Here is a 27,055-nt window from a genome sequence, read left to right as displayed (position 1 = left end):
TATTGATCCTCGTTGCGGCGATAAAAAAATGAGGGTACGATGAGAGGGTCGAGAGGAGGGGAAATGAAATGAGGAGGTGTGGTGCATGGGGTGAAGGGGAGAGGGAGGGGAAGCTTCATGGATTTTGCCTATTTGTGCACGCACATACATAAACGCACACAGGCGTACACGACTGTGTATGTGCACACGTTCAGGCGTCGCAGCGAAGAGGTGGCGGAAGGGAAGACTTATTTGCCGTAGCCGCCGCCATGGCCGCCACCGCCGAATCCACCACCGCCGAAACCTCCCTTGCCGCCGCCGAATCCACCGCCGCCATGGCCGCCGCCGAAACCTCCCTTGCCGCCGCCGAATCCGCCACCGCCGAATCCGCCGCCGCCAAATCCACCCTTGCCGCCTCCAAAACCGCCGCCGAAGCCTCCCTTGCCGCCGCCTCCGAAGCCGCCGCCGCCAAAGCCGCCCTTTCCACCGCCAAATCCGCCGCCGCCAAAGCCGCCCTTTCCTCCTCTAAATCCGCCGCCGCCGCCGCGGCCGAAGCCGCCGCCGCCGCCGCCGCGGCCGTAGCCGCCGCCGGCGCTGACGCAGACCACGCCGAGGAGCAGGGCGAGGGACAGGAGGGCGAGAGGGTGTTTCAGCTGCAACGACAAACACACACGGCGTTAGTACTGACACACGGGAACAACAACAACATCAGCAACAACAGTATGAGCATTAACGCTAACAACAATAGCCATACAATAACAGAGTCATGTTTTCATGCATGGCCTCTCGTCCCCCTGACGGTGAGCAGCTCAGGCCTGGAGGCTCGCCCTGATACCTGAGCATGCACAAGAGTGCCTCTGTCATGTTACTACTCAACGCCTGCTGCATGTGTACAGTGTTACATGACTGTGCTTCTACCATGGTGTTATACTCAATACTGCACAGCGTGTTACTGTGCACTACTCTTGGCATACTGCACATGTACAGTGTTTGCCTGGCTGTAGGTGCTCCTACCATGGTGGTGGTGGTGGTGGTGCTTGGAAGAGACGACTGCCGAGCCTCGCCGCCGCCTCGCTACTTATAGTGTCCGCGGCGCGTGACGTCACGGCGCCAGGAGATGAATCAAGGATGCGATGGAGGAGGAAGCCGAGGCGGGAGGCTGTGAGGGGGGAGGGGGTGTAAGGCGGGGTGTGTGTGCATGGCAGTGTTTGGGGGTCACGGTGAGCACGAGAACACACACACACACACACACACACACACACACACACACACACACACTACTGAAGGAGGAAACACAAACGAAAAAAAAGTGGCATAGTGAAGTGGGGCAGCGAACAACAATTACTCGGTATGTTTTGAGAGAGAGAGAGAGAGAGAGAGAGAGAGAGATGAAGGACAAAGAAGAGTAAAAGGTACAGTTAAAGCTAAATACTTCCTTGTCTGTCTTTCACTCGCAAATCTTTAAGCGTTCGATGTAAGTGGATATTTATTTTTTTTGTTCTCGTTTTCATTTTCTGGCAGCGGTAAGCGAGCTCTTTCCTGCACTGGGGAAACATTCGTGTTGAGAAAAATATATTACAAATTGTGTCTCGTGAATGCATTCCATATATTCGACACAATCATTGCATTGCACTTCCTCTCGCAGACTCCTTACGTTCTTATATATTCAGTACATTAGTGAATAAATCCGTGGCTGTTTAAGGGTTTTGATGCCATAGCCGATGCTCTTGTGGAAGGAAGTTTGTTTTGCTGATGAAAAATATTATAAACTACGTCCCATGAATACATTCCTTAAATTCCCGAAAAGTATTTAATCCCGATGACTGTATAAGTGTTTTGATGCGATGGCCGATGCTCTTGTGGAAGGAAGTTTGTCTTGCTGATGAAGAAAATTTACGAACCACGTTCCATGAATTCATTCCTTAAATTCCCGAAAAGTATTTAATCCCAATCACTATATAAAGGTTTTGATGCGATGGCCGATTCTCTTGTGGAAGGAAGTTTGTTTTGCTGATGAAAATGTTATAAACTACGTCCCATGAATACATTACTTAAATTCCCGATAAGTATTTAATCCCAATGACTGTATAAGTGTTTTGATGCGATGGCCGATGCTCTTGTGGAAGGAAGTTTGTCTTGCTGATAAAGGAATATTACGAACCACGTCCCATGAATTCATTCCTTAAGTTCCCGATAAGTATTCAAACCCACTGACTGTATTAAGGTTCCGATGCAACGGCTGGTGCTCTTGTGGAAATATGTTTGTCCTCTTGAGGAAAAAAATATGAATTACTGAGGAAAAGGTATCACGAACTATATGGCCTATGAATGCGTTCTTTAAGTTCCCGAGAAGCATTATTAAACCCACTTACTGTATGAAGGTTCTGATGCAACGGCTGGTGCTCTTGTGGAAATATTTTTGTCTGTTGAGGAAAAAAAAGAATTGCTGAGGAAAAGGTATCACGAACTATGACCTATGAATGCGTTCTTTAAGTTCCCGAGAAGTATTAAACCCACTTACTGTATAAAGGTTCTGAAACAATGGCCGGTGGTCTTGTGGAAATATTTTTGTCTGTTGAGGAAAAAAAAGAATTGCTGAGGAAAAGGTATCACCTATGTATGCTTTCTTTAAGTTCCCGAGAAGTATTAAACCCACTTACCGTATGAAGGTTCTGATACGTTAGCTGGTGCTCTGGTGGAAATATTTTTGTCCTGTTGAGGAAGAAAAAAATGCTGAGGAAAAGGTACCACGAACTATGACCTATGAATGTGTTCTTTAAGTTTCCGAGAAGTATTTAACCCTAATGGCTGCGTGAAGGCTCTGAGGTGAGGGTCGATGCTCATGTTGAAAGTAATTTGTCTTGTTAAGGAAAAAAAAATGAACAAGTTATATTTATTTGTACTTCTCCAATACTTGATGCGTGTATCACCCCACGCCGCATCCCCAGCTACCTTCTTCTCGTGTTTGGTGACGGAATCGGGAATCGAACTTCACTCCGAGGATGGAAATTGAGTCCTGGAAAGTCATGCCTTCTGCCAGTGTGTAGGATTGCCGGGGCGGTGTTTCCTCCAAGGCTTGTCTCCTTGAGGTATGGAGGTAATAGTACCCATGGAGTTCTTGAATGTATGGTTGGTCACTTGTCGTTTATCCCTTCCATGCAAAGACGACGTTCAAATCGCAGTGACCTCCCTAGACGTGCTCCTCCGACAGGTGTGACTCTACTCCGATGATGGAAATAGTCATAAAAACTCAGCCTTCTGCCGTCGGGTAGGATTGCCGGGGCGGTGTTTCCTCCAAGTCTTGTCTCCTTGAGATAGAGAAGTAATCGTTTCTAGAGCGTTGTTAGCTCTATGGTTGGCCACTTGTCGCTTACCCCTTCCGCAGACGGCGGTTAGAGGGCCGTGGTCTGTATGACACTTGATGCAGGGTGTGGTCACAATTAACGTTCTGCAGCGAGGGGCCGAACACACTTCCTTGGTGGACATTGGCGTTGGCGAAGAGAAGGATGCATTCGTGTGTCATTCAGTGTGTTCTTATATATTTCTACCATCGGCATGGGTTCTTACCATTGGAGGAAAAAATTAAGGCACATTATTAAAGAGATTGATACTTCTCGCCCAAGATTTTGTTTTCCTCGGTCTGTCGGTATCGGGCTTTGTCAGTCTTTTCTTTCTATATGCAGGCACGCCACGCCTGGTACCCACGTCCGCTACCACTGTGGGCACTGGTGGCCGGCGGCAGGTCGATGGTTGCCCTGGAGAATACTTTTTTTTAATTGTGACGTACCTAACAATGTGCTGTTGTCGCTGGCGGATATTTATGACACCTTTTTGCTCGCTGAATTCCTGCCGGCCCTCTGTCGATCCCTTTGACGGAAGCTGCAGGGGTGGGGATGGGGATGTTTGTAGAGGTGTGGGGGTTATAGGGCTTGGCGGTGATGTTTTTGTATTGGACTCAGGAGTTTTGATTCTGCTTGATGAGTCCTTAGGAGTGGAGGTGCTGTGGGGTGCTGGGGCTGTTGGGTGAGAGGGATTGGGGGATGGGGTTGTTGGGGTATACGTTTTGGGGTTGATGTGATGGGATGTGACGTTGTGTGAGGTGGTGACCTGATCGACATGATGTTGATTTTTGTTTCCCTGCCTGAGAAAACATTGGCGAGAGGTTTGACTCTTAGGAGGAAAGAAGTAAAGATTTGTTTTTGTTTTGTTGTATAATTTATTGTCTGGTTCGCTGAAGTGAAGAAAATGAGATGAGGAGGAGGAGGTGTGAGGGGCGAGGAGGGGCAGGAATGCTCCATTCCTCTCCTCAGTTCGTACACGCACACACGTAAACGCACACAGGCGTACAAGACTGCTTGTGTGCACACGATGAGGCGTCGCAGCGAAGAGGCATAAGGGAAGACTTATTTGCCGTAGCCGCCGCCATGTCCGCCGCCGCCGAATCCGCCGCCGCCGAAGCCGCCGCCGCCATGGCCGCCGCCGAAACCTCCCTTGCCGCCGCCGAAACCACCGCCGAAGCCGCCGCCGCCATAGCCTCCGCCGAAACCTCCCTTGCCGCCGCCGACACCACCGCCGCCGATGCCGCCGCCGCCGAATCCACCGCCACCATAACTTCTTCCACCGCCGAATCCGCCGCCGCCAAATCCACCCTTGCCGCCTCCAAAACCGCCGCCGCCAAAGCCGCCCTTTCCTCCGCCAAATCCGCCGCCGCCGAAGCCGCCGCCGCCAAAGCCGCCCTTTCCTCCACCAAATCCGCCGCCGCCAAAACCGCCCTTTCCTCCGCCAAATCCGCCGCCGCCGCCGCCGCGGCCGAAGCCACCTCCTCCGCCACCGCGGCCGTAGCCGCCGCCGGCGCTGACGCAGGCCACGCCGAGGAGCAGGGCGAGGGACAGGATGGCGATAGAGTGTTTCAGCTGCAACGACAAACACACACGGCGTTAGTACTGACACACGGGAACAACAACAATATCAGCAACAACAGTATGAGCATTAACGCTTACAAAAATAACCATACAACAACAGTCATGTTTTCATGGCCTCTCGTCCCCCTGACGGTGAGCAGCTCAGGCCTGGAGGCTCGCCCTAATACCTGAGCATGCACAAGAGTGCCTCTGTCATGTTACTACTCAACGCCTGCTGCATGTGTACAGTGTTACATGACTGTGCTTCTACCATGGTGGTGGTGTCATACTCAATACTGCACAACTTATTACTGTGCACTTCTCTTTCCACAATGCATGTGCACATGTACAGTGTTGTCTGTCTGTAGGTGCTCCTACCATTTTGGTGGTGGTGGTGATGCTCCGAAGAGACGACTGCCGAGCCTCGCCGCCGCCTTGCTACTTATAGTGTCCGCGGCGCGTGACGTCACGGCGCCAGGAGATGAATCAAGGATGCGATGGAGGAAGGAGCCGAGGGGGGAGGCTGTTACGGGGGACGGGTGTAGGGCGCGGGGGGGGGGGGAGGGGGTGCATGGCAGTGTTTGGGGGTCACGGTGAGCACGAGAAAACACACACACACACACACACACACACACACACACACACACACACACACACACACACACACACACACACACACACAATCAGTCCTGAAGGAGGAAACACATTCGATGATAAAATAGCTTAGTGAAGTGGGGCAGGGAACAACAATGACTGGACATGTTTTTTTTCTATATTTATTATTGTGTTTTTATTTATTTAGTATTTTTTATGAGAGAGAGAGAGAGAGAGAGAGAGAGAGAGAGAGTATAAATTAATAACAGAAAATTAATATAGAAAACGAGTTAAATATTTCCTTGTCTGTCATTCCCAAATCTAATAGCGTTCAATTATAGGTAATTTTTTTTCTTTATTTGTTCTCTTGTTCTGACAGTAGCGAACACTTTTCTGCACGAGGGAGTGTCTGTGTTGACGCGGCAGAGGCATCACAAACTGCGTCCCGTGAATGCGTTCCCTCAATAGATAAGGGAGTAAGCCCAGTGACTGACACCTCTTCATCTTCTTCACCTTCTTCTTATTTACTTCACTATACTCTTCTTCGTCTTCTTTCTCTTCTTCTCCTTCTGTTTTTTAACTTCTGTATCCTTTCTTCTTTCTTCTTTTTTTCCTTGTTCATATAAAGTCTCTGGTGCCATGGCCGGTGCTGGTGGGAAGGAAGTTTGTCTTGTTGGGGAGATAAATATAATGTTGAGGAAAAGATATGACCAACTACGTCCCATGGATACATTTTCTTAAAGCCTCGGAAGAAGAAATATAGGACAGAAACAGTGTCATTGAAAATGAGCTAAATATTTCCTTTTCTTCATCTTTCATTTCCATATCTAAGCATTCAGTTATAGGTGGTCATTTTTTTATCTTCCTATGGCAGCGGCGAACACTCTTTTATGTACTCTCGAAACATTTGTGTCGATGAAAATATATTGCAAATTGTGTCTCGCGAATGCATTCCATCAATACCTTAGTGATCAAACCCACTGACTGTATAAAGGCCTTGATGCGATGGCCGGTGCCCGGCGGGAAGGAAGTTTGTCTTGGTGAGGAAAAGATAATAGGAACTACGCCCCATGAATGCGTTCCTTTAAAAGCTGATAAGTGAGTTAAGCCAATAACTGCATAAAGGCTTTGATGCGATGGCCGGTGCCCGTGGGGAAGGAAGTTTGTCTTGCTGAGGAAAATATGTTACGAGCTACGCCCCATGAATGCGTTCCTTTAAAAGCTGATAAGTGAGTGAAGCCAATAACTGTATAAAGGCCTTGATGCGATGGCCGGTTCTCTCTGGGAATTGCGTTTATCTTGCATAGGGATAAAATGTATTGGCGAGGAAAAGATATTATAAATTACGTTCCATGAATGCTTCCTGTTAATACCGAAGAAATGTTTTAACCCATTGGCTGCATGAGTGAAGGCTCTGAGGCGGGGGTCGGTGCGCTGCTTGATAGTTTTTTGTCCTGCTGAAGAATATAAGACACAGGTTACTTTTCACCTCACTTTTTCAATCCCTGGTGCGTGTATCCCCCCACGCCGCATCCTCAGATACCTTCCTCACGCGTTTGGTGACGGAGACGGGAATGGAACTCTACTCCGAGGATGGAAATAGTCATAAAAACTCAGCCTTCTGCCGTCGGGTAGGCTTGCCGGGGCGGTGTTTCCTCCAAGTGTTGTCTCCTTCAGGTATAGAAGTAATCGTGGCGGTGGAGAGCGTTGTTAGCTCTATGGTTGGTCACTTGTCGCTTACCCCTTCCGCAGACGGCGGTTAGAGGGCCGTGGTCTGTATGACACTAGATGCAGGGTGTGGTCACAATTAACGTTCTGCAGCGAGGGGCCGAACACACTGCCTTGGTGGACATTGGCGTTGGCGAAGAGAAGGATTCATTCGTGTGTCATTCAGTGTGTTCTTATATATTTCTACCATTAGGAACAACAGTAAGCCTTTCTTTTTAGTTTATATTGGTACAGGTTCCGTAAAGATATGAGAGAATACAATGCATTGAGATAATATTCATAGTCATAGTTAAAGTCATGATCCACCACTACCACCACCACCACCACCACCATCGGCATGGGTTCTTACCGTTGGGGGAAAAAATTAAGACACATTATTAAAGAGATTGATACTTCTCGCCCAAGATTTTGTTTTCCTCGGTCTGTCGGTAACGGGCTTTGTCAGTCTTTTCCTTCTATATGCAGGCACGCCACGCCTGGTACCCACGTCCGCTACCACTGTGGGCACTGGTGGCCGGCGGCAGGTCGATGGTTGCCCTGGAGAATACTTTTTTTTTAATTGTGACGTACCTAACAATGTGCTGTTGTCGCTGGCGGATATTTATGACGCCTTTTTGCTCGCTGAATTCCTGCCGGCCCTCTGTCGATCCCTTTGACGGAAGCTGCAGGGGTGGGGATGGGGATGTTTGTAGAGGTGTGGGGGTTATAGGGCTTGGCGGTGATGTTTTTGTATTGGACTCAGGAGTTTTGATTCTGCTTGATGAGTCCTTAGGAGTGGAGGTGCTGTGGGGTGCTGGGGCTGTTGGGTGAGAGGGATTGGGGGATGGGGTTGTTGGGGTATGCGTTTTGGGGTTGATGTGATGGGATGTGACGTTGTGTGAGGTGGTGACCTGATCGACATGATGTTGATTTTTGTTTCCCTGCCCGAGAAAACATTGGCGAGAGGTTTGACTCTTAGGAGGAAAGAAGTAAAGATTTTGTTTTGTTTTGTTGTATAATTTATTGTCTGGTTCGCTGAAGTGAAGAAAATGAGATGAGGAGGAGGAGGTGTGAGGGGCGAGGAGGGGCAGGAATGCTCCGTTCCTCTCCTCAGTTCGTACACGCACACACGTAAACGCACACAGGCGTACAAGACTGCGTATGTGCACACGATGAGGCGTCGCAGCGAAGAGGCATAAGGGAAGACTTATTTGCCGTAGCCGCCGCCATGTCCGCCGCCGCCGAATCCGCCGCCGCCGAAGCCGCCGCCGCCATGGCCGCCGCCGAAACCTCCCTTGCCGCCGCCGAAACCACCGCCGCCGAAGCCGCCGCCGCCATGGCCGCCGCCGAAACCTCCCTTGCCGCCGCCGAAACCACCGCCGCCGATGCCGCCGCCGATGCCGCCGCCGCCGAATCCACCGCCACCATAACTTCTTCCACCGCCGAATCCGCCGCCGCCAAATCCACCCTTGCCGCCTCCAAAACCGCCGCCGCCAAAGCCGCCCTTTCCTCCGCCAAATCCGCCGCCGCCGAAGCCGCCGCCGCCAAATCCGCCGCCGCCAAAGCCGCCCTTTCCTCCGCCAAATCCGCCGCCGCCAAAACCGCCCTTTCCTCCGCCAAATCCGCCGCCGCCGCGGCCGAAGCCACCTCCTCCGCCACCACGGCCATAGCCGCCGCCGGCGCTGACGCAGGCCACGCCGAGGAGCAGGGCGAGGGACAGGATGGCGATAGAGTGTTTCAGCTGCAACGACAAACACACACGGCGTTAGTACTGACACACGGGAACAACAACAATATCAGCAACAACAGTATGAGCATTAACGCTAACAACAATAGCCATACAACAACAGAGTCATGTTTTCATGGCCTCTCGTCCCCCTGACGGTGAGCAGCTCAGGCCTGGAGGCTCGCCCTAATACCTAAGCATGCACAAGAGTGCCTCTGTCATGTTACTACTCAACGCCTGCTGCATGTGTACAGTGTTACATGACTGTGCTTCTACTATGGTGGTGGTGTCATACTCAATACTGCACAACTTATTACTGTGCACTTCTCTTTCCACAGTGCATGTGCACATGTACAGTGTTGTCTGTCTGTAGGTGCTCCTACCATTTTGGTGGTGGTGGTGATGCTCCGAAGAGACGACTGCCGAGCCTCGCCGCCGCCTTGCTACTTATAGTGTCCGCGGCGCGTGACGTCACGGCGCCAAGAGATGAATCAAGGATGCGATGGAGGAAGGAGCCGAGGGGGGAGGCTGTTAGGGGGGAGGGGTGTAGGGCGTGGGGGGGGGGGGTGCATGGCTGTGTTTGGGGGTCACGGTGAGCGAGACACACACACACACACACACACACACACACACACACACACACACACACACACACACACACACACACACACACACACACTTAGTCCTGAAGGAGGAAACACATTCGATGATAAAATAGCATAGTGAAGTGGGGCAGGGAACAACAATGACTGGACATGTTTTTTTTCTATATTTATTATTGTGTTTTTAGTTATTTAGTATTTTTTTATGAGAGAGAGAGAGAGGAGAGTATAAATTAATAACAGAAAATTAATATAGAAAACAGGTTAAATATTTCCTTGTCTGTCATTCCCCACTCTAATAGCGTTCAATTATAGGTATTTTTTTCTTTATTTGTTCTCTTGTTCTGACAGTAGCGAACACTTTTCTGCACGAGGGAATGTCTGTGTTGACGCGGCAGAGGCATCACAAACTGCGCCCCGTGAATGCGTTCCCTCAATAGATAAGTGAGTACGCCCAGTGACTGACACCTCTTCTTCTTCTTCACCTTCTTCTTATTTACTTCACTATACTCTTCTTCGTCTTCTTCCTCTTCTTCTCCTTCTGTTTTTAAGCTCTTTCTTCTTTCTTCTTTTTTCCTTGTTCAAACATTTGTGTCGACGAAATATATTGCAGGTTTATTATCTCGTGATGAATGCATTCCAATACCTTAATGATCAAACCCGTATAAAGTCTCTGATGCCATGGCCGGTGCTGGTGGGAAGGAAGTTTGTCTTGTTGGAGATAAATATAATGTTGAGGAAAGATATGACCAACTACGTCCCATGGATACATTTTCTTAAAGCCTCGGAAGAAGAAATATAGGACAGAAACAGTGTCATTGAAATGAGCTAATATTTCCTTTTCTTCATCTTTCATTTCCATATCTAAGCATTCAGTTATAGGTGGTCATTTTTTATCTTCCTATGGCGGCGGCGAACACTGGTATGTACTCTCGAAACATTTGTGTCGATGAAAATATATTACAAATTGTGTCCCATGAATGCATTCCATCAATACTTTAGTGATCAAACCCATTAACTGTATAAAGGCCTTGATGCGATGGCCGGTTCTCTCTGGGAATGGAGTTTATCTTGCTGAGGGATAAAATCCATTGGCGAGGAAAAGATATTATAAATAACGTCCCATGAATGCTTCCTGTTAATACCGAAGAAATGATTTAACCCATTGGCTGCATGTATGAAGGCTCTGAGGCGGGGGTCGGTGCGCTGCTTGATAGTTTTTTGTCCTGCTGAAGAATATAAGACACAGGTTACTTTTCACCTCACTTTTTCAATCCCTGGTGCGTGTATCCCCCCACGCCGCATCCTCAGATACCTTCCTCACGCGTTTGGTGACGGAGACGGGAATGGAACTCTACTCCGAGGATGGAAATAGTCATAAAAACTCAGCCTTCTGCCGTCGGGTAGGATTGCCGGGGCGGTGTTTCCTCCAAGTCTTGTCTCCTTGAGGTATAGAAGTAATCGTTTCTAGAGCGTTGTTAGCTCTATGGTTGGTCACTTGTCGCTTACCCCTTCCGCAGACGGCGGTTAGAGGGCCGTGGTCTGTATGACACTAGATGCAGGGTGTGGTCACAATTAACGTTCTGCAGCGAGGGGCCGAACACACTGCCTTGGTGGACATTGGCGTTGGCGAAGAGAAGGATGCATTCGTGTGTCATTCAGTGTGTTCTTATATATTTCTACCATTTGGAACAACAGTAAGCCTTTCTTTTTAGTTTATATTGGTACAGGTTCCGTAAAGATATGAGAGAATACAATGCACTGAGATAATATTCATAGTCATAGTTAAAGTCATGGTCCACCACCACCACCACCACCACCACCATCGGCATGGGTTCTTACCGTTGGGGGAAAAAATTAAGACACATTATTAAAGAGATTGATACTTCTCGCCCAAGATTTTGTTTTCCTCGGTCTGTCGGTAACGGGCTTTGTCAGTCTTTTCCTTCTATATGCAGGCACGCCACGCCTGGTACCCACGTCCGCTACCACTGTGGGCACTGGTGGCCGGCGGCAGGTCGATGGTTGCCCTGGAGAATACTTTTTTTATAATTGTGACGTACCTAACAATGTGCTACTGTCGCTGGCGGATATTTATGACACCTTTTTGCTCGCTGAATTCCTGCCGGCCCTCTGTCGATCCCTTTGACGGAAGCTGCAGGGGTGGGGATGGGGATGTTTGTAGAGGTGTGGGGGTTATAGGGCTTGGCGGTGATGTTTTTGTATTGGACTCAGGAGTTTTGATTCTGCTTGATGAGTCCTTAGGAGTGGAGGTGCTCTGGGGTGCTGGGGCTGTTGGGTGAGAGGGATTGGGGGATGGGGTTGTTGGGGTATGCGTTTTGGGGTTGATGTGATGGGATGTGACGTTGTGTGAGGTGGTGACCTGATCGACATGATGTTGATTTTTGTTTCCCTGCCCGAGAAAACATTGGCGAGAGGTTTGACTCTTAGGAGGAAAGAAGTAAAGATTTGTTTTTGTTTTGTTGTATAATTTATTGTCTGGTTCGCTGAAGTGAAGAAAATGAGATGAGGAGGAGGAGGTGTGAGGGGCGAGGAGGGGCAGGAATGCTCCGTTCCTCTCCTCAGTTCGTACACGCACACACGTAAACGCACACAGGCGTACAAGACTGCGTATGTGCACACGATGAGGCGTCGCAGCGAAGAGGCATAAGGGAAGACTTATTTGCCGTAGCCGCCGCCATGTCCGCCGCCGCCGAATCCGCCGCCGCCGAAGCCGCCGCCGCCATGGCCGCCGCCGAAACCTCCCTTGCCGCCGCCGAAACCACCGCCGCCGAAGCCGCCGCCGCCATGGCCGCCGCCGAAACCTCCCTTGCCGCCGCCGAAACCACCGCCGCCGATGCCGCCGCCGCCGAATCCACCGCCACCATAACTTCTTCCACCGCCGAATCCGCCGCCGCCAAATCCACCCTTGCCGCCTCCAAAACCGCCGCCGCCAAAGCCGCCCTTTCCTCCGCCAAATCCGCCGCCGCCGAAGCCGCCGCCGCCAAAGCCGCCCTTTCCTCCGCCAAATCCGCCGCCGCCAAAACCGCCCTTTCCTCCGCCAAATCCGCCGCCGCCGCGGCCGAAGCCACCTCCTCCGCCACCACGGCCGTAGCCGCCGCCGGCGCTGACGCAGGCCACGCCGAGGAGCAGGGCGAGGGACAGGATGGCGATAGAGTGTTTCAGCTGCAACGACAAACACACACGGCGTTAGTACTGACACACGGGAACAACAACAATATCAGCAACAACAGTATGAGCATTAACGCTAACAACAATAGCCATACAATAACAGAGTCATGTTTTCATGCATGGCCTCTCGTCCCCCTGACGGTGAGCAGCTCAGGCCTGGAGGCTCGCCCTGATACCTGAGCATGCACAAGAGTGCCTCTGTCATGTTACTACTCAACGCCTGCTGCATGTGTACAGTGTTACATGACTGTGCTTCTACCATGGTGGTGGTGTCATACTCAATACTGCACAACTTATTACTGTGCACTTTTCTTTCCACAGTGCATGTGCACATGTACAGTGTTGTCTGTCTGTAGGTGCTCCTACCATTTTGGTGGTGGTGGTGATGCTCCGAAGAGACGACTGCCGAGCCTCGCCGCCGCCTTGCTACTTATAGTGTCCGCGGCGCGTGACGTCACGGCGCCAAGAGATGAATCAAGGATGCGATGGAGGAAGGAGCCGAGGGGGGAGGCTGTTAGGGGGGAGGGGTGTAGGGCGGGGGGGTGCATGGCTGTGTTTGGGGGTCACGGTGAGCACGAGAACGCACACACACACACACACACACACACACACACACACACACACACACACACACACACACACACACACACACACACACACACACACACACACACACACACACACACACACACTTAGTCCTGAAGGAGGAAACACATTCGATGATAAAATAGCTTAGTGAAGTGGGGCAGGGAACAACAATGACTGGACATGTTTTTTTTCTATATTTATTATTGTGTATTTATTTATTTAGTATTTTTTATGAGAGAGAGAGAGAGAGAGAGAGAGAGAGAGAGAGAGAGAGAGAGAGAGAGAGAGAGAGAGAGAGAGAGAGAGAGAGAGAGAGAGAGAGTAAATTAATAACAGAAAATTAATATAGAAAACGAGTTAAATATTTCCTTGTCTGTCATTCCCAAATCTAATAGCGTTCAATTATAGGTAATTTTTTTTCTTTATTTGTTCTCTTGTTCTGACAGTAGCGAACACTTTTCTGCACGAGGGAATGTCTGTGTTGACGCGGCAGAGGCATCACAAACTGCGTCCCGTGAATGCGTTCCCTCAATAGATAAGTGAGTACGCCCAGTGACTGACACTCTTTCTTCTTCTTCATCTTCTTCTTATTTACTTCACTATACTCTTCTTCGTCTTCTTCCTCTTCTTCTCCTTCTGTTTTTAAGCTCTTCTTTCTTCTTTCTTCTTGTTCATATAAGTCTCTGGTGCCTGCTGGTGGGAAGGAAGTTTGTCTTGTTGGGGAGATAAATATAATGTTGAGGAAAAGATACTGACCAACTATGTCCCATGGATACATTTTCAAAGCTCAAGAAGAAATATAGGACAGAAACAGTGTCATTGAAAATGAGCTAAACATTTCTTCATCTTTCATAAACATTCATATCTAACATTCAGTTATGGTGGTCATTTTTTTTCCTATGGCAGCGGCGAACACTCTTGTATGTACTCTCGAAACATTTGTGTCGATGAAAATATATTGCAAATTGTGTCTCGTGAATGCATTCCATCAATACCTTAATGATCAAACCCACTGACTGTATAAAGGCCTTGATGCGATGGCCGGTGCCCGTGTGGAAGGAAGTTTGTCTTGCTGAGGGAAAGGTATTACGAGCTACGCCCCATGAATGCGTTCCTTTAAAAGCTGATAAGTGAGTGAAGCCAATAACTGTATAAAGGCTTTGATGCGATGGCCGGTTCTCTCTGGGAATGGCGTTTATCTTGCTGAGGGATAAAATGTATTGGCGAGGAAAAGATATTATAAATTACGTCCCATGAATGCTTCCTGTTAATACCGAAGAAATGATTTAACCCATTGGCTGCATGTGTGAAGGCTCTGAGGCGGGGGTCGGTGCGCTGCTTGATAGTTTTTTGTCCTGCTGAAGAATATAAGACACAGGTTACTTTTCACCTCACTTCTTCAATCCCTGGTGCGTGTATCCCCCCACGCCGCATCCTCAGATACCTTCCTCACGCGCTTGGTGACGGAGACGGGAATGGAACTCTACTCCGAGGATGGAAATAGTCATAAAAACTCAGCCTTCTGCCGTCGGGTAGGATTGTCTGGGCGGTATTTCCTCCAAGTCTTGTCTCCTTGAGGTATAGAAGTAATCGTTTCTAGAGCGTTGTTAGCTCTATGGTTGGTCACTTGTCGCTTACCCCTTCCGCAGACGGCGGTTAGAGGGCCGTGGTCTGTATGACACTAGATGCAGGGTGTGGTTACAATTAACGTTCTGCAGCGAGGGGCCGAACACATTGCCTTGGTGGACATTGGCGTTGGCGAAGAGAAGGATGCATTCGTGTGTCATTCAGTGTGTTCTTATATATTTCTACCATTAGGAACGACAGTAAGCCTATCTTTTTAGTTTATATTGGTACAGGTTCCGTAAAGATATAAGAGAATACAATGCACCGAGATAATATTCATAGTCATAGTTAAAGTCATGATCCACCACTACCACCACCACCACCACCACCACTACCACCACCATCGGCATGAGTTCTTACCGTTGGGGGAAAAAATTAAGACACATTATTAAAGGGATTGATACTTCTCGCCCAAGATTTTGTTTTCCTCGGTCTGTCGGTAACGGGCTTTGTCAGTCTTTTCCTTCTATATGCAGGCACGCCACGCCTGGTACCCACGTCCGCTACCACTGTGGGCACTGGTGGCCGGCGGCAGGTCGATGGTTGCCCTGGAGAATACTTTTTTTTTAATTGTGACGTACCTAACAATGTGCTGTTGTCGCTGGCGGATATTTATGACACCTTTTTGCTCGCTGAATTCCTGCCGGCCCTCTGTCGATCCCTTTGACGGAAGCTGCAGGGGTGGGGATGGGGATGTTTGTAGAGGTGTGGGGGTTATAGGCCTTGGCGGTGATGTTTTTGTATTGGACTCAGGAGTTTTGATTCTGCTTGATGAGTCCTTAGGAGTGGAGGTGCTGTGGGGTGCTGGGGCTGTTGGGTGAGAGGGATTGGGGGATGGGGTTGTTGGGGTATGCGTTTTGGGGTTGATGTGATGGGATGTGACGTTGTGTGGGGCTGACTAGCTTGACATGATGCTGATTTGTTTCCCTGCCCGAGAAAACATTGGCGAGAGGTTTGACTCTTAGGAGGAAAGAAGTAAAGATTTGTTTTTGTTTTGTTGTATAATTTATTGTCTGGTTCGCTGAAGTGAAGAAAATGAGATGAGGAGGAGGAGGTGTGAGGGGCGAGGAGGGGCAGGAATGCTCCGTTCCTCTCCTCAGTTCGTACACGCACACACGTAAACGCACACAGGCGTACAAGACTGCGTATGTGCACACGATGAGGCGTCGCAGCGAAGAGGCATAAGGGAAGACTTATTTGCCGTAGCCGCCGCCATGTCCGCCGCCACCGAATCCGCCGCCGCCGAAGCCGCCGCCGCCATGGCCGCCGCCGAAACCTCCCTTGCCGCCGCCGAAACCACCGCCGCCGAAGCCGCCGCCGCCATGGCCGCCGCCGAAACCTCCCTTGCCGCCGCCGAAACCACCGCCGCCGATGCCGCCGCCGCCGAATCCACCGCCACCATAACTTCTTCCACCGCCGAATCCGCCGCCGCCAAATCCACCCTTGCCGCCTCCAAAACCGCCGCCGCCAAAGCCGCCCTTTCCTCCGCCAAATCCGCCGCCGCCGAAGCCGCCGCCGCCAAAGCCGCCCTTTCCTCCGCCAAATCCGCCGCCGCCAAAACCGCCCTTTCCTCCGCCAAATCCGCCGCCGCCGCGGCCGAAGCCACCTCCTCCGCCACCACGGCCATAGCCGCCGCCGGCGCTGACGCAGGCCACGCCGAGGAGCAGGGCGAGGGACAGGAGGGCGACAGAGTGTTTCAGCTGCAACGACAAACACACACGGCGTTAGTACTGACACACGGGAACAACAACAATATCAGCAACAACAGTATGAGCTTTAACGCTAACAACAATAGCCATACAACAACAGAGTCATGTTTTCATGGCCTCTCGTCCCCCTGACGGTGAGCAGCTCAGGCCTGGAGGCTCGCCCTAATACCTGAGCATGCACAAGAGTGCCTCTGTCATGTTACTACTCAACGCCTGCTGCATGTGTACAGTGTTACATGACTGTGCTTCTACCATGGTGGTGGTGTCATACTCAATACTGCACAACTTATTACTGTGCACTTCTCTTTCCACAGTGCATGTGCACATGTACAGTGTTGTCTGTCTGTAGGTGCTCCTACCATTTTGGTGGTGGTGATGCTCGAAGAGACGACTGCCGCGCCTCGCCGCCGCCGTGCTACTTAGAGTGTCCGCGGCGCGTGACGTCACGGCGCCAAGAGATGAATCACGGAGGCGATGGAGGACGGAGCCGAGGGGGGAGGCTGTTAGGGGGAGGGGTGTAGGGCGTGGGGGGGGGGGGTGCATGGCTGTATTTGGGGTCACGGTGGGCACGAGAAAACACACACACACACACACACACACACACACACACACACACACACACACACACACACACACACACACACACACACACACTTAGTCCTGAAGGAGGCAACACATTCGATGAAAAAATAGCATAGTGAAGTGGGGCAGGGAACAACAATGACTGGACATGTTTTTTTTCTATATTTATTATTGTGTATTTATTTATTTAGTATTTTTTATGAGAGAGAGAGAGAGAGAGAGAGAGAGAGAGTATAAATTAATTATAGAAAATTAATATAGAAAACGAGTTAAATATTTCCTTGTCTGTCATTCCCAAATCTAATAGCGTTCAATTATAGGTATTTTTTTCTTTATTTGTTCTCTTGTTCTGACAGTAGCGAACACTTTTCTGCACGAGGGAATGTCTGTGTTGACGCGGCAGAGGCATCACAAACTGCGTCCCGTGAATGCGTTCCCTCAATAGATAAGTGAGTAAGCCCAGTGACTGACACCTCTTCTTCTTCATCTTCTTATTTACTTCACTATACTCTTCTTCGTCTTCTTTCTCTTCTTCTCCTTCTGTTTTTTAACTTCTGTATCCTTTCTTCTTTCTTTTTCCTTGTTCATATAGTCTCTGGTCTGGTGCCATAATGGGGGATGGGTTTTGGGAAGTCTTGTTAGATTGTAATATAGTTGAGGAAAAGATATAAAAGATATGACCTTTACGTCCCACATCTGCATTTTCTTAAAGAAAAGGAAGAAAATGCAGAAACGGTATCATTGAAAATGGGCTACATCTTTCATTTCTTCATCTTTGTTTCCATATCTAAGCATTCAGTTATAGGTGTCATTTTATCTTCTTGGCAGTAACGAATATGTACTCTCGAAAATTTGTGTCGACGAAAATATATTGCAAATTGTGTCTCGTGAATGCATTCCATCAATACCTTAATGATGAAACCCACTGACTGTATAAAGGCCTTGATGCGATGGCCGGTGCCCGGCGGGAAGGAAGTTTGTCTTGGTGAGGAAAAGATATTACGAACTACGCCCCATGAATGCGTTCCTTTAAAAGCTGATAAGTGAGTGAAGCCAATAACTGTATAAAGGCCTTGATGCGATGGCCGGTGCCCGTGGGGAAGGAAGTTTGTCTTGCTGAGGAAAAGATATTAGGAGCTACGCCCCATGAATGCGTTCCTTTAAAAGCTGATAAGTGAGTGAAGCCAATAACTGTATAAAGGCTTTGATGCGATGGCCGGTTCTCTCTGGGAATGGCGTTTATCTGGCTGAGGGATAAAATGTATTGGCGAGGAAAAGATATTATAAATTACGTCCCATGAATGCTTCCTGTTAATACCGAAGAAATGATTTAACCCATTGGCTGCTTGTGTGAAGGCTCTGAGGCGGGGGTCGGTGCGCTGCTTGATAGTTTTTTGTCCTGCTGAAGAATATAAGACACAGGTTACTTTTCACCTCACTTTTTCAATCCCTGGTGCGTGTATCCCCCCACGCCGCATCCTCAGATGCCTTCCTCACGCGTTTGGTGACGGAGACGGGAATGGAACTCTACTCCGAGGATGGAAATAGTCATAAAAACTCAGCCTTCTGCCGTCGGGTAGGATTGCCGGGGCGGTGTTTCCTCCAAGTCTTGTCTCCTTTAGGTATAGAAGTAATCGTTTCTAGAGCGTTGTTAGCTCTATGGATGGTCACTTGTCGCTTACCCCTTCCGCAGACGGCGGTTAGAGGGCCGTGGTCTGTATGACACTAGATGCAGGGTGTGGTCACAATTAACGTTCTGCAGCGAGGGGCCGAACACACTGCCTTGGTGGACATTGGCGTTGGCGAAGAGAAGGATGCATTCGTGTGTCATTCAGTGTGTTCTTATATATTTCTACCATTAGGAACAACAGTAAGCCTATCTTTTTAGTTTATATTGGTACAGGTTCCGTAAAGATATGAGAGAACACAATGCATTGAGATAATATTCATAGTCATAGTTAAAGTCATGGTCCACCACTACCACCACCACCACCACCACCATCGGCATGGGTTCTTACCATTGGAGGAAAAAATTAAGACACATTATTAAAGAGATTGATACGTCTCGCCCAAGATTTTGTTTTCCTCGGTCTGTCGGTAACGGGCTTTGTCAGTCTTTTCCTTCTATATGCAGGCACGCCACGCCTGGTACCCACGTCCGCTACCACTGTGGGCACTGGTGGCCGGCGGCAGGTCGATGGTTGCCCTGGAGAATACTTTTTTTTAATTGTGACGTACCTAACAATGTGCTGTTGTCGCTGGCGGATATTTATGACACCTTTTTGCTCGCTGAATTCCTGCCGGCCCTCTGTCGATCCCTTTGACGGAAGCTGCAGGGGTGGAGATGGGGATGTTTGTAGAGGTGTGGGGGTTATAGGCCTTGGCGGTGATGTTTTTGTATTGGACTCAGGAGTTTTGATTCTGCTTGATGAGTCCTTAGGAGTTAGGAGTGGAGGTGCTGTGGGGTGCTGGGGCTGTTGTGTGAGAGGGATTGGGGGATGGGGTTGTTGGGGTATGCGTTTTGGGGTTGATGTGATGGGATGTGACGTTGTGTGGGGCTGACTAGCTTGACATGATGCTGATTTGTTTCCCTGCCCGAGAAAATATTGGCGAGAGGTTTGACTCTTAGGAGGAAAGAAGTAAAGATTTGTTTTTGTTTTGTTGTATAATTTATTGTCTGGTTCGCTGAAGTGAAGAAAATGAGATGAGGAGGAGGAGGTGTGAGGGGCGAGGAGGGGCAGGAATGCTCCGTTCTTCTCCTCTGTTCGTACACGCACACACGTAAACGCACACAGGCGTACACGACTGCGTGTGTGCGCACGATAAGGCGTCGCAGCGAAGAGGTGGAAGGGAAGACTTATTTGCCGTAGCCGCCGCCATGGCCGCCACCGCCGAAGCCGCCGCCGCCGAAGCCGCCGCCGCCGAAGCCGCCGCCGCCATGGCCGCCGCCGAAACCTCCCTTGCCGCCGCCATAACCACCACCGCCGAAGCCGCCGCCTCCATGGCCGCCGCCGAAACCTCCCTCGCCGCCGCAGACCCCACCGCCGCCGAAGCCGCCGCCGCCAAATCCACCCTTGCCGCCTCCAAAACTGCCGCCGCCAAAGCCGCCCTTTCCTCCGCCAAATCCGCCGCCGCCGAAGCCGCCGCCGCCAAAGCCGCCCTTTCCTCCGCCAAATCCGCCGCCGCCAAAGCCGCCCTTTCCACCGCCAAATCCGCCGCCGCCGCGGCCGAAGCCACCTCCTCCGCCGCCGCGGCCATAGCCGCCGCCGGCGCTGACGCAGGCCACGCCGAGGAGCAGGGCGAGGGACAGGAGGGCGAGAGAGTGTTTCAGCTGCAACGACAAACACACACGGCGTTAGTAATGACACACGGGAACAACAACAACATCAGCAACAACAGTATGAGCATTAACGCTAACAACAATAGCCATACAATAACAGAGTCATGTTTTCATGCATGGCCTCTCGTCCCCCTGACGGTGAGCAGCTCAGGCCTGGAGGCTCGCCCTAATACCTGAGCATGCACAAGAGTGCCTCTGTCATGTTACTACTCAACGCCTGCTGCATGTGTACAGTGTTACATGACTGTGCTCCTACCTTGGTGGTGGTGTCATACTCAATACAGCACAGCGTGATGCTGTGGACTGCTCATGGGATACTGCTCGTGTACATGTACAGTGTGTGCCTGGCTGTAGGTGTTCCTGCCATGGTGGTGGTGTCATACTCAATACTGCTCAGTGTGTTACTTTTTGCACAATGTTTGGTGCATGTGTACAATGTTGTCTGCCTGTAGGTGCTCCTACCATGGTGGTGGTGATGGTGGTGCTCCGAAGAGACGACTGCCGAGCCTCGCCGCCGCCTCGCTACTTATAGTGTCCGCGGCGCGTGACGTCACAGCGCTAGGAGATGAATCAAGGATGCGATGGAGGAGGAAGCCGAGGCGGGAGGCTGTGAGGGAGGGGTGTAAGGCAGGGGTGGGGGTGAATGACAGTGTTTAGGGGTCACGGTGAGCACGAAACACACACACACACACACACACACACACACACACACACACACACACACACACACATATACACACACACACACACACACACACACACACACACACACACACACACACACACACACACACACACACACACACACACACACATATACACACACACACACACACACACACACCGCCAGGTAACTCAGTGGATAGAGCGTCTGTCTCAACCAGAAGGACCGGGGTTCGATTCCCCGGCCGGGTGAAGATAAGTTGGGTTCATCTGCCCCTTTCACCTAGCAGTGAGTAGGTACCCGACGTCAGGCAAGGTGTGACCTCGTTGTCACGGTGTGTTGAGTGTGAGTGGTCTCAGCCCTACCCAAAGATCGGTACTATGAGCTCTGTGCTCCTCGGTAGGGGAACGGCTGGCTATCTCGAGAGAGATCCGCAGCAAACCAAGAGGTGAATTACACACACACACACACACACACACACACACACACACACACACACACACACACACACACACACACACATTTCATGGCACACCATTCAATATACAAACTCTTCGTTTCTATCTCTTTTTTCATCCTTTCAATGGCTTCGAGTGTTGGTGAAAACGTTTAGTCCGTCATCCCGCCCTTGCCCCGTCAGCGGCCAGCTCCTTCCGTCCATCGCTCAGGATTAAGCTGTGGCCCTGAAGAGCTAAATTTGATTCCTCGCCAATTCCTTCCTGTAAGTCCTGCACAAGGATACACGAGGATATTAAGAGACTATAGGAGCCCAGGAAGTTGGTGTGCACATATTTGTTTTCGAGAACAAATTTTTGACCTTATCCTATCTTATTTTTTTCTTTAGTCAGTTTTTTTTTCTTAGCGGGTTTTTTCTCATTAGATTTTGCCCTTGAGCTGCTTGCTTCCTCTGCTACAGAAAATCAAACGTCTGTCTTTCATTTATATTTTGTTTTCTTCATTTCCAAACATTTCTTCTTCTTCATTTCTCTATATCTCTCTTTCCTCAATATTCTGTCTTCATTTCCATATGTTTATCTTTCATTTATATTTCTTCTTCTTCGTTTCCAGACATCCTTCTATCATTAATATTTTGTCTTCTTCATTTCTCTATATCTCTTTCCTTAATATTCTGTCTTCATTTCCATACCTTTATCTTTCATTTATATTTCTTCTTCGTTTCCAGACATCTTTCTATCATTTACTTCATTTCCATGCTTTTTTTTTTCATTTATATCTTCAAACCTATTTGCAGTAACTTCCTGACTGCTTAACACCCTCCAATCCTTCTTTGCATGAAATCAATGTCCGTGCCAAGGATTTACATGTGATGGTTGCTGCGTCTGTGTAAATACTGATCGAGGCTGAGAATCGTTATGTATTGTTTTGCCCTTGAAATCCAACACAATGGGCAGTGTTTACTCGATGCAGATTTGATATGTTGCCAAGGACGGACTTTATTACTCACCACGCCCTTCGTTTTTATTGTGGTCACGCAAGAGGCTTAGGAGATAAATATATTCAAATTCGGTAAAGGGAGTGGCAAGGAAGGGCGCACAAGTAGAGTGATGGATGAGTGGAGCAGACCTAGGTGACGTGTTTTGATTAAGTCTTATGGCGATATACAACTCATTGCTATACGAATAGATGAATTCTTGCTTAAGGAGATTATATTTGAAGGAAGTTTATAGGGACTGTTGACATATCTCTTATACACTCCTCCTATTTCTGTTGTTATATTCATGTCTTGTATCCTTTCTTTTGGCCACTCTTTTCCTTTTGGCCACTCTTTTCCTTTTGGCCACTCATTTCTTTTGTCTATTATGGGAGTGGTGAGTAGCGGGCTTCTTTTTCTTTACACTCTTTTTGATGTCCTTGAGTCATCTCCTTTGTTGTAAAAATAAGAAAAAAGGGTGTCGGTTTGTCTCTTGGGCTGGTGAGGTAAATTCGTAACAAAGTATAGATACACTTATTTTGGGTGATAATATTTACTCTTTGATACTTAAACACATCACATCTGTAGACTTTCAAGGGGCATAGGAGTGAGTAGTCGGTATCAGCAGGTTGGTGGCGCTGGTAGATTTCATTTTTATCTATTGAATCAGAACCGCGGCCGACTAATTTGCTTCCATAACGTCCTGGAGATGCGGCCTCTTGCTCCACTTGGCGTCACAGGGTAATGTTTTTTGTCTCAACCCTTCGCTTCCTCCTTCATCTTTATAATGGTGCCGTTAAACCTTGAGGGGATAGCATACACGGTGATGACGATCCTTTATATTACTTTACCATCGTGTTTCATCTTAAAGGAACAACAACAAACACATCTTTAAATTTTCTTCACTCATTAACTATTTATATGTACCGAAAACTATGAGAAGGGAGTATGCAGTGAGGTGATATTCAATATTTTTTTTTCATTAATATCGAGGGGAGGCAGCTCAAGCGTAACAAACAAACAAACAAACAAATAAACGAAAAAAAAAAAAAAGCCCGTGAGGTGACATTCAGTAAAGTGACATTCAATAAGGTGGTATTCAAGGTGGCATTCAATAAGGTGGTATTCAAGGTGGCATTCAATAAGGTGGTATTCACTAAACCTATTTCTCCCGCAGGACACGGAGCAGCAAGAGGCGTGGGGCGTAGGCGGGTCGGGGGCCACATGGGGACTGCCGCAAGTACGCCGTCGTGCCGTGGCTTGCCGCAGGGCAGGGCACAGCACGATGGGCCGAACCCCCACTGAGCCTTTGATGTGACCCCCACCCACCGCCTCCACCACCTCCACCACCACCACCACCACCACGGGCCCTCACCGCTGAAGGAAAAGGTAAATAAGACTCCATTTCATAAGGTTGTTGTGTAATTTCTAGGATCTTTTGTTATTGTTTTTTTTTCGTGTATTATGTAGCAAGTTGAGGCTGTCTTGAAGAGCTTCGGTGTTCCTCCCTTTTAGTCTCCCCTTTGTGTTTTTTCTTTCTAGTGAGTTCTCTATGTTATGGTGTTTTTAGCAAGTTTTTAATGTTTTTGAGTTTCTATTAGCTTCATTTTATCTGTTTTTTTAGCGACTTTTCATTATATCTGTGTTTTGTAGCGACGTCTTTATGTTTCTGTGTTTCTCGTGACTTCATTTTATTATGCTGTTTATAGCGACTTCTTTTTATTTCTGTAGCGACTTTTTTTTGTGTGTGTGTGTGTTTCTCGCGGCTTCTCTTTGTTGCGACACGTCCTCTTGTTAGGTTCATGCTGACTTTCTTCTGACCTCCATGACGCAAGCTGTGAGGTGATGGAATAGTGGGGTGAGGGGGCTGGGAATGACGGGGCTGTGGGGGTAATGGGGGTTTGTGGTGATGGGGCTGTGTGGTGATGGGGGTTTGGGGTGATGGGGCTGTGGGGATAATGGGGGTTTGGGGTGATGGGTCTGTGTGGTGATTGGGGTTTGGGGTGATGAGGTTGTGTGGTGATGGGGGTTTGGGGTGATGAGGTTGTGTGGTGATGGGGGTTTGGGGTGATGGGGCCTTGGGATGAGGGGTCTGTGTGGTGACTGGGCTGTTGGGGTGATGAGGTTGTGTGGTGATAGGGCTTTGTGGGTGATGGGGCTGTGTGGTGCTTTGGGGATGATGAGGCTGTGTGGTGATAGGGATTTGGGGGTGATGAGGCTGTGTGGTGATAGTGCTTTGGGGATGATGAGGCTGTGTGGTGATAGGGCTTTGTGGAGTGATGGGGCTGTGTGGTGATGGGGCTGTAATGGGACTAGCGAGATTGGTGGCTAGGCGGTTCAGGAGGAGGGAGAGAAGATAGTGAAGGTTTCGCCTTTGCAGATGCATACCAAACCTCTGCGAGAAGTTTCAGTAAGAGGAGACAAGAAGCAAAGACTTGTTTCTGTTTTGTCGAATAATTTATTGACTTGTTCGCTGCAGTGAAGAAAATGAGATGAGAAGGAGGTAGAGTGAGGGGAGAAGAGGGGCGGGAAGACTCCGTTCCTCTCCTCTGTTCGCACACACGTCAACGCACACAGGCGTGCACGACTGCGTATGTGCACACGATGAGGCGTCGCAGCGAAGAGGTGGAAGGGAAGCCTTACTTGCCGTAGCCGCCGCCATGACCGCCGCCGCCGAAGCCGCCGCCGCCGAAGCCGCCGCCGCCGCCGCCGAAGCCCTTTCCGCCACCGCCGAATCCGCCACCGCCGAAGCCGCCGCCGCCGCCGCCACCGAAACCACCACCGCCATAGCTCCTTCCACCTCCAAAGCTGCCGCCGCTGAAGCCGCCGCCGCTGAAGCCCTTTCCGCCACCGCCGAAACCGCCGCCGCCGAAGCCCTTTCCGCCACCGCCGAAACCGCCGCCGCCGAAGCCCTTTCCGCCACCGCCGAAACCGCCGCCGCCGCCGCCGAAGCCGCCACCGCCGCCGCCGAAACCACCACCGCCATAGCTTCTTCCACCTCCAAAGCTACCGCCGCCAAAGCCGCCCTTTCCACCTCCAAATCCACCGCCGCCATGGCCGCCGCTGATGATGCCGCCGCCGCCGCCAAATCCACCCTTGCCGCCAAAGCCGCCTCCGCCGAAGCCACCACCGCCGCCGCCGAAACCACCACCGCCGCCGTAACTTCTTCCACCTCCGAAACTGCCACCGCTGAAGCCGCCACCGCTGAAGCCGCCGCCGCCGAAGCCACCACCGCCGTGGCCGCCGCCGGCGCTGACGCAGGCCACGCCGAGGAGCATGGCCAGGGACAGGAGGGCGAGAGAGTGTCTCATCTGGAACGACAAAAACAACGTTAGTACTGACACACAACAATAACAACAGCAGCAGCAGCACTATGAAGATTATTAAGAGTTACAATAAAAATGCAACCAAATTGTGTTTGTATGGTGTGTGTCCCCCCCCCCCTGCAGTGTGTGTTGCTAACAGCACACATCTTTGCACAACGGGCGCCTAAGCACACAAGGACACAAAGATTATATCCCCCAGTGCAGGGCGTGTTGCTGTGCGGCGTGCGGCGTACTGCCTGACTACCGCAGCGGCGTGTGTGTACAGTGTGTGCAGGGCTGTGCTAGTACCATGGTGTTTGCTGTGCTCCGAAGAGACTGTCGACTCTCTGCGCCGCCTACCTCTTTATACTGTCCGCGGCGCGTGACGTCACGGCTTCGTGCGGGGCGTAGCGTGTGGCGGGTCAAGGTCACCAGGAGGAAGAGAAGAGGTCTTCTGTGACGGGGGGCGGAGGACGAGGGGGGGAGGGGGCGGCGTGCCGGAGGTCATGGTGCACAGGTCTGACACACACACACACACACACACACACACACACACACACACACACACACACACACACACGTACACACATGATTGAAGGAGGAAACAGAGGCGAAAAATTAAAGTGAGTGGTGTAATGAACAACGATGACTCAGCGCGGTTTTGTTTTTCATTATTTATGATATGAGAGAGAGAGAGAGAGAGAGAGAGAGAGAGAGAGAGAGAGAGAGAGAGAGAGAGAGAGAGTACTTAGTGACACAAATATAAATGATTATGACGTTTCACTTTCCTAACACGTTCTTTTATTGTTATTTTCGTTTCTCCCTGAAAAAAAGAAAGCTTAATTTTCAAGGGTAACAACAATGAAAATGATACTTCTACTTCAGGGGTAGGCGGTGGCTGAACTGGTAGCGTACTGGGCCCATATTCACCGCGTGATGGACGACGCGGGTTCGAATCCCCACGCTACCACCTCGGATTTTTCAGTCACCGCCGAGTGGCTTAAAACTACCCACATGCTGTCCTGAAAACCACCCATCAACCCGGACTCTAGAGGAAGCCGTCCAAGCGAATCAAGAACGAGGTCCGGGGGGGCAGCATGAGCCAATG

At 50.0% G+C, this 27,055-nt stretch overlaps 5 protein-coding genes and 1 long non-coding RNA gene across 6 annotated transcripts in view; 4 read left to right on the top strand and 2 right to left on the bottom strand.

The window, feature by feature from the left end:
- Positions 1-1,100, bottom strand: part of LOC127007936 (uncharacterized) — a 1,120-nt gene extending 20 nt beyond the window's left edge. Inside the window, exons 1-3 of the long non-coding RNA XR_007760713.1 lie at positions 994-1,100; positions 332-632; positions 1-283 (exon numbers count right to left, since the gene is read on the bottom strand). The exon at positions 1-283 is cut by the window's left edge and continues 20 nt beyond it. This is a non-coding gene — a long non-coding RNA (uncharacterized LOC127007936). The remainder of the gene's footprint in view (positions 284-331; positions 633-993) is intronic.
- Positions 1,101-4,403: 3,303 nt separating this feature from the next.
- On the top strand, positions 4,404-5,072 carry LOC127007996 (antifreeze protein Maxi-like). Its single transcript, XM_050879540.1, has one exon. It carries the CDS (start codon positions 4,404-4,406, stop codon positions 5,070-5,072), a length of 669 nt encoding a protein of 222 aa, XP_050735497.1.
- A 3,337-nt stretch (positions 5,073-8,409) lies between these two features.
- On the top strand, positions 8,410-9,063 carry LOC127007995 (antifreeze protein Maxi-like). The gene has a single exon (XM_050879539.1). The coding sequence runs from the start codon at positions 8,410-8,412 to the stop codon at positions 9,061-9,063; it is 654 nt and encodes a 217-aa protein (XP_050735496.1).
- A 3,146-nt stretch (positions 9,064-12,209) lies between these two features.
- LOC127007994 (antifreeze protein Maxi-like) lies at positions 12,210-12,881 on the top strand. Its single transcript, XM_050879538.1, has one exon. The coding sequence runs from the start codon at positions 12,210-12,212 to the stop codon at positions 12,879-12,881; it is 672 nt and encodes a 223-aa protein (XP_050735495.1).
- Positions 12,882-20,144: 7,263 nt separating this feature from the next.
- Positions 20,145-20,723, top strand: LOC127007993 (antifreeze protein Maxi-like). Its single transcript, XM_050879537.1, has one exon. It carries the CDS (start codon positions 20,145-20,147, stop codon positions 20,721-20,723), a length of 579 nt encoding a protein of 192 aa, XP_050735494.1.
- Positions 20,724-25,077: 4,354 nt separating this feature from the next.
- On the bottom strand, positions 25,078-26,291 carry LOC127008032 (acanthoscurrin-2-like). Its single transcript, XM_050879564.1, has 2 exons — positions 26,257-26,291; positions 25,078-25,953 (listed from the first exon to the last, which is right to left on the bottom strand). The coding sequence occupies exons 1-2, from the start codon at positions 26,257-26,259 to the stop codon at positions 25,282-25,284; spliced, it is 675 nt and encodes a 224-aa protein (XP_050735521.1). The 5' UTR covers positions 26,260-26,291; the 3' UTR covers positions 25,078-25,281.
- Positions 26,292-27,055: the final 764 nt, after the last annotated feature.

The sequence above is a fragment of the Eriocheir sinensis genome, chromosome 36, assembly GCF_024679095.1.
Source record: "Eriocheir sinensis breed Jianghai 21 chromosome 36, ASM2467909v1, whole genome shotgun sequence".
NCBI classification, from domain to species: domain Eukaryota; kingdom Metazoa; phylum Arthropoda; class Malacostraca; order Decapoda; family Varunidae; genus Eriocheir; species Eriocheir sinensis.
This window is presented reverse-complemented; position numbering and strand designations above follow the sequence as displayed.